Raw genomic sequence first — 7,014 nt, 5'->3', positions numbered from 1 at the left:
ATTCTTAAAAACTTGAAAAGCAGAAACGTGATAAAAACCTTTCAGAGCACTTGACACAGCATCCACGGTTTGTGAGTTTTTTTAGACGAAAAAAAAAATCCCCATTAGACGAGAGGATATTAGGAGTAAAATATCATTTCACTCATTTTAGTGTGAAATAAGGGAGTGCTAGACCTAGAAATCAAAGATGAAATTAACAAACTGCATCTGATTACATCTCTTTTTTTTTTCTTTACCTATAAAAATAGAATCTGTCAATGTATCAACAGCATTAAAGAAATGTTCTGGGTTCAATCATTTAGATTCTCACTTAAAAAAAAGTCTGAATCAGAACATTTCTTTATACAGCTGCCTCTTACAAAAATGCTTTGATCAAATTCATAATATGCATCAGGTAGGAGTAAAGAGTAGGTTCATATACCAGTAGTTCAATTCTATGTGGGAATGTTCAAGTCAACACATGAAAATAAAACAACAGAGTTACTGTAATGTTTTCTGCCCCCTGGTGGAGAAACTTTGAGAGTAACGACACTCAACAAGGTGACTGATTTGCCTTGTCAACTTTATTTTGATCAAGACAAAGCTCTGCAACAAAGCAGAACATTTGATGAGTTACATTCAACAGCTATTAACCAAATAACCATCTCAATTCTTATTAAAACATTTTAATAAACCAGCCTCTAATACAATTGTGGTGCCTTTACCTCCACATGCTCTTTTAGTCCACACACACACACACACACACACACACACACACACACACACACACACACACACACACACACACACACACACACACACACACACACACACACACACACACACACACACACACACACACACACACACACACACACACACACACACACACACACACACACACACACACACACAGTATGTCTGTCAGACATATTTACAAAGAGAAATCCAGTTTAACCCACTCACAATTTCTCCCTTTACTTATCTCTCGAATACAAGATCTTCACATGGTATTTTGTCTAAAGCATACTGAACTCTTTATTTAAATGCTGTAAGAGTTTCCATGACGGGTCTGGTCAGGAACAGTAGCGAATCGAATGTCCTCACAGGGTTAAATGTGTCCTGCACACATCTTATTCCAGTGTCTCTATAAGGGCCAAGACGGACAGATGCACTCACACAGCAAGACTTTATGCATCCTTTGATTTTGGACTGATAATCAGGAAAAAGGAGGCTGAGACTCAAACAAAAGTGTGTCTGAATCTAGTGAGTCTACACAATAACTCCAGTGTTACCCAGCAGTGGTCATCTCAGAGGTCACTTCCAGCAGTCCAGAACAGAATGAAATCCATACCCGCAGAAATTTGAGTTTTAATATAAGGTAAAATCCATGTCGATCATGTCAGTCAATCCGTTGACGTGTCACTCCAAAATGTTTTACAGTATTACCATGGAAAGATGTGACGCAAAATGTAATATGTCGATCTGAAAACGTGTCGCTCCAAAATGTATTACAGTATTACCACGGAAAGATGTGAAAAAAAATTAATACTAGTAGTGAATGGAAATCTAAAATGAAGCATCAGATTTCTCCCATAAGCAACATGGTTTTCAGTTGGACTGAAAAATGTCCATATTTCATGCCCTCGTTGCTTGAACCAAATCCAAAAATGACATAGTCCAATGGATTTGGGTATATGTAAAAAATAACACAACATCCAGGCAAAAAAGATGACAATAATTTAGTCCAATAAAGATATGAGAAAGGATTTGACAGTTTTTGTTGAAGCCAGAATGATGGATTTTTTTTTCTTCTAATATGGGCGGTCCTCCCATGTAAACATACCAAGACGTTTTCAGTTTTCAGACTGGCAGTCAATGGGCTGTCCGAACTTCAGCAGTGACTGGCCCGGTGGAATTTGGTCAAAGGGTTCCTATGCGTGTGACCTACCTGCCAAATATGGTCTCATATTCCATAAGAATCAGCTCAACAATCTGGTTCTGGTAGATCATGTGCACGGCCATATTTGCTGTCTCTGTCTCCGGCCGCAGGAGCGTCGGGCCGAACACGATGGCTACGCTCTGGGTGGTCATCCTGTTCTCAACGACATGCTGGATGACTCTACAGAGAGAGAGAAAAAGGTTATAAACACAGTGGCAGGTGACATGACATTAACTATCTAATACTATTGCAGAATTTTTCAAATTATAAACTACCTAATTATTTCCATTTATGATTACGTGCCTTCTAGAGTAAAAAAAAAGCTAAATTAGATCTGTATTCATCATTTATATAGTCTCCGTCCCCTTTTACACTCACTTCTTCAGGTGTTTGAAGAGCACCTGTATGGTGTCTTGGTTGGGCCATGGCAGTTGCTTCATCAGATCCTTAACTGTCTGAACTTTGTGCTTGTAATCTGGCATTTCTACACAAAAAACACATAAAAGTGTTAAATGTGCAAGAAACATCTCTCTCTAAAAAGCAGTGTCTCAAATATTGGTGTCCACTCACTGATCGCAGCGATGAAGTCGTTAAAGAAAGAAAAGGTGAACAGAGGTTCTGGTAGCTCGCGGAAAAACATCTTCAGAGCTCCAGTGGTCACGTGAATGTCCTCCCATTTACTGTCCCCTAAATTCACTTTCTCATCTGTATTTATGTGGATCATAGTGACACAAATCATCAGTTTTTTTATCCAGTAGTATGTTATATATACATCAGCAAGGGTGTGAAATGGTGGAAGGGCATACCATGATTAACAGCAAATCTCAGTTTTTGTATGATGGCCAAATTTCCACTGACTCTGTACAAACCATCCACTCCTAACCCTGGATGGAGGGAGAAAGAGAAAGAAATGACAAGCATTACAAAGCATTAGAATGCATGTTAGGACACAGTTTGCACCAGCGAGTATCAACTTATCCTGATTGCATGCACATTAAAAAAATGTATATTTATCAGATTTTGGCAATATTCAGATTTATACAAATTGAAAATTTTTAAACATCTTATTTAGAAAATCCACTGAAAGGAGACATGCACATGCTCAGTCCGCAAGGAATTGTGAGTGCTAACAGATGCTTAGCCAGGTATTTAGGTATGACAACTCAAGCTAAATGGACACATTTCTGAAGTGATAATAAGAATGACTTGTTTTCATGTAACTATTAAAAGAAATCGACATCAATGCTTGCCCGACTTTCTCAATTTTGTGGTGGTGTTGTCGGGGCAACACATTTTTTTTTTTTTCAACCAACTTTCTGAAGGTGAGAAGTGTTCGGGTCCTAATTAAATTATGGTGAAAAAGTACTAATAAAACTAATAATAGTTTAGCATACTGTGTAATTAATGCCAGCACTAAATCTCCTGGTAAATAACAGAGGGAAAGGAAACTTAATACATACACAGGAATATTACGATACTTAAACGGAATATGTTGAGCATGGAAAGGCAGTCAGTGTCAAGGAGTGAAAATAGTCATTTAAAAAGTTTTATTAAGCATAAAGTTTGAAAGTTGGGGTTAGGGTAAATTTAGGATTAGGATCAATAGTCAGCTTCACATGGTCTAAACAGAAGATTACCGGTCTTCTCCACATGCTCGATGCACATCCAGACGAAGCGAGGGACGGTGGAGGCCTCTCTCTGATAAAGACTGCTCAAACTGGAGCCAAACACCTGATCTACAAAAAAAAGAAGAAAATCAAACAATATAAAAGGCCTCTGAATTTAACAGATAACCCTGTGATGATCCAGTACTGTTTGTAGATGCATGTGGAACCTTTAATGTAGCCCTTGTCTTTGACAGCCTGTAAAGTGGGTCTGCCCGTGAGAAGCTTCACCAGCTTGGTCTTCTTCTTCTGTTCGGCATTATCCATGCTTACAGACTTCTTAATATCTAAAAGCATAAAGGGTGAAGAAGTCTATTTAAGGAATGGTACACAACTCCAAGTGCGCTGGGCTGAATACATGGATTGGTAATAAAACTACTGTTTATGCTAATTATAATTTAGAACTGAGCTTGAACATGTGTTTTTAAGATCTCATAGGTGCACTCCTGGTACAGCAGATACAGAAATTACAAAGATGTGTATGTGCCATGTGAAAAGCACTCGTCTCATAGTAACATGATTACATGCATGAACAATCAAAAACACTTCAATTTTTGTTCAATGGCTGTATTGGAGAGTATTAATGTAAAATACACCTGCAGCTGTCATGGAAATGAAATCAAAGATGTAACTGCTTGCTGCTCTTGACTAAAAACTTCAGTAAGTATCAATACCAGTGTTTTATTTAACATTTCACTACTTTTCACATTTTCTTGGTTTATTCAGAGCTGAAATTTTTTCAGGGATCTAGAATTAGTTTACTTAATTTGTATCTTTGTTGTATTGTCCTTATTTGCTCTTTAGCCTGAAATGTGTTTATTTATCAGGTTTAGAATACGATACTGTCACATAATATTGTCTTTTATAATTGAGAACTAAAAACACTATTGAATTAAGAAATTAATTAGTATTAGTTTTTGCTATGGTATTATAAATACATATACATATACATTTAACTACATTAAATACTGATAAACAATAGTTAAACAAAAAAAACAAAAGATTTCACCCTTTAATTGAGAGGTATGTATTTTTATGCTTATTAGAGTACTGCGTTGACAGCTCAATAGGTTTTGGAGCAGAGCTTCAGAATCGTGGACACACACCACAACACACACACGCGCACACACACACCTCTGGCCTTCTTGGAGTTTCTTTGCTCTTTTTCTTTGTCATGTTTCTCAGTGTCAGGAGATTCTGACATGTCTTCTTCAATGGCCTCATCAGACTCCCACATCTGCAACACGAAACACATTAATGTCAGTACAAGGATTCAGAACAATTAGAGTGAATATGTAATGTAATGTAAGTGCGAAAAGTAATCTTACATATGTGTGTATGGTTTCAGTCAAAGCTTTATGCCAATCGAGGCCATCGTTATCTGACTGCAAGAGGAGCTCAATGCCCCGCCGGGTCTTCAGCTACACACAAAATCAAATTAATATCTGTAACACATGAACCACGTTCAAACATCAAGCAGTTTTTAGCAAACCTTCATCCAGGCTCATTAAAAAAGGACAGGCTAGTCAACTGAATGACCTTAATACCATTTCAACATTCAGACTTCTTTAAATGAATAAATATTCAGACCTCATTTAACCAAATAAAGCACAGAGAGCCAATTAGGTCAATAACACCGGCTTCATCTGCCAATGGCTGATGAAATCAAAACGTTTACCCATCAATAATCCGTTGTATCAGCCAGAGACATGTATTTTGCATTAATTCCTTAAAATATTGTGTGTGTTTTTTATTAGTCGCTGCATGAAGATCTGGAGATAATAAAAACGTTTGGCTTCTCGGTTTCATTAACTTGCCAAAACTTCCAATTTTTCCCTATTCATGTCTTCAGGGAATATAGCTGTAATCAGTGATTCTGCTAATCAAACTTTAATTAAATCTTTTGAAAATGTAGCCTTCCTGCTAATTGATTAGGCACACACACACACACCCTCAAACACCTCCTTAATTTATAATCAGTCTACAAGAAAAGCGGGGTTAGTTTCCAACAGGCTGTTTACCTCTAGAACGTGTTTCTTGCTGGATTTGTCTTTAGACGCCCAGTCCACTGACCCTCCACGGAGATCCAAACTGAACTCCAGCTTCTGGTCTCTTCCAAACTGTTGAGAGAACACCACATTAACATACACACCAGACATATAAAACTGAGTACATCACATGGGTTACTAATAATTTTCTCTCAGCAGTGAACTGTTACTCACCCAACCAGTCCCGCTCCCTTGGCCCTTATTAAACAGCAGTGAAGAACCCTGCAAAACTGTCCAATAGGAGGTCCAGTTCTTCCTGTAGGCATGTAATTAGACAAATAAACCAAATTACAATATCAGCATGGCACAGTTACAGTCATTTGTTTGATCTGTCAGATGAATGGGAGCATTTCCTCCCTGTTTGTTTCTACTTACCGGACCTTTTTTCCATGTTCAGTGATTTTAGTCATGTTTAAAGTGCCACATTTCTCTGACGGCTGAAAGAAAGAATAGAAAAGCTGATGTGAAAAGAGAAAAAGACGACAAACCTAAATAAACAAACTACAGTGAGAGTGATAAACAGCAAGAGTGAGAAGAGACAAGCAACCCGATATTGCCCAGTGTCAACAAAGACTGAACCACCATAAGAGAGAAATTACAAAAGAACAGTGGTTTAGACCTGTTTGTGTTTGCAGTATGTCGTACTGCACTACATTACAGTCAGTGCTTTAATATTTACTAGAGAAGCAACAAAACCAGCAAATCAAGCTTATAAAATTGATTGGATGAGCATTCAAAGCATGTGCAAACGCAAAATAGCTGATGTAGACAAATGTGATCTAATCTGTATCAATGCACCATACTGACTTAGAATTACTTTTACTTTTTATTAATATCACTGCTAATGAATGTAATCACTTGACAGTCTTGATATATTGCAGTTGCTTTCTAAAGGCATTGATCCATTAGATGTCTTCCAGTGACTTTACCATGGCCAAGAGTCTTTTTAGCAATCCACTTCATATTCAGCCTATCAACAGCCCTTAATGCATAGGCTCTCATGGTTATTGATTTATTATAAACCCACACCACAAGCACAAAGCATAGTCAGAGCTCTGCATGAAGAGAGAAGTTAAGAAAGGACAGGGAAAAAGAAAAAAAAGGACGACAAATGAGGACCAGGAAGAGAAAAGATGGATGATGCTTATACTAACAGAGTGGGGGGGTTTAGGAGAGGAGGGGCAGGACGAGTCAGAGTCGGGGGAGCCTGTTTTAGTGTCCTAGACAAGAAAACAACAAATCACATAATTCAAACTTGTGTCAATACCTGTAATATTATGTTAATCAGATAGCATTACACTTCTATCTCTATTTCAGGATCAATCAAGATATTCGGTCTTTGCTTCAAGTCACAATAATTTATTAGGTCAAAACAGGTTAT

General features: G+C 37.6%; 1 protein-coding gene across 5 annotated transcripts in view; it reads right to left on the bottom strand.

Annotated features, from left to right (window-relative positions):
* Positions 1-543: 543 nt before the first annotated feature.
* Positions 544-7,014, bottom strand: part of arhgap12a (Rho GTPase activating protein 12a) — a 29,825-nt gene continuing 23,354 nt past the window's right edge. For 3 of the 5 annotated variants that reach the window (XM_079613869.1, XM_079613865.1, XM_079613867.1), the window contains 12 exons: positions 6,788-6,853; positions 6,009-6,070; positions 5,808-5,889; positions 5,607-5,705; positions 4,914-5,006; positions 4,720-4,822; positions 3,756-3,872; positions 3,559-3,657; positions 2,728-2,805; positions 2,492-2,626; positions 2,300-2,405; positions 544-2,101 (listed from right to left, as the gene is read on the bottom strand). In XM_079613869.1, the coding sequence (XP_079469995.1) occupies positions 1,927-2,101; positions 2,300-2,405; positions 2,492-2,626; positions 2,728-2,805; positions 3,559-3,657; positions 3,756-3,872; positions 4,720-4,822; positions 4,914-5,006; positions 5,607-5,705; positions 5,808-5,889; positions 6,009-6,070; positions 6,788-6,853 (1,215 nt within the window). In that variant the 3' untranslated portion in view covers positions 544-1,926. The remainder of the gene's footprint in view (positions 2,102-2,299; positions 2,406-2,491; positions 2,627-2,727; positions 2,806-3,558; positions 3,658-3,755; positions 3,873-4,719; positions 4,823-4,913; positions 5,007-5,606; positions 5,706-5,807; positions 5,890-6,008; positions 6,071-6,787; positions 6,854-7,014) is intronic. The other 2 variants (XM_079613866.1, XM_079613868.1) reach the window with 1 other exon arrangement.

Source organism: Phoxinus phoxinus (assembly GCF_949152265.1).
Source record: "Phoxinus phoxinus genome assembly, chromosome: 5".
Classification (NCBI taxonomy): Eukaryota; Metazoa; Chordata; class Actinopteri; order Cypriniformes; family Leuciscidae; genus Phoxinus; species Phoxinus phoxinus.
Note: the sequence above shows the minus strand (reverse complement) of the source record. Positions and strands in the feature narration are given on the sequence as shown.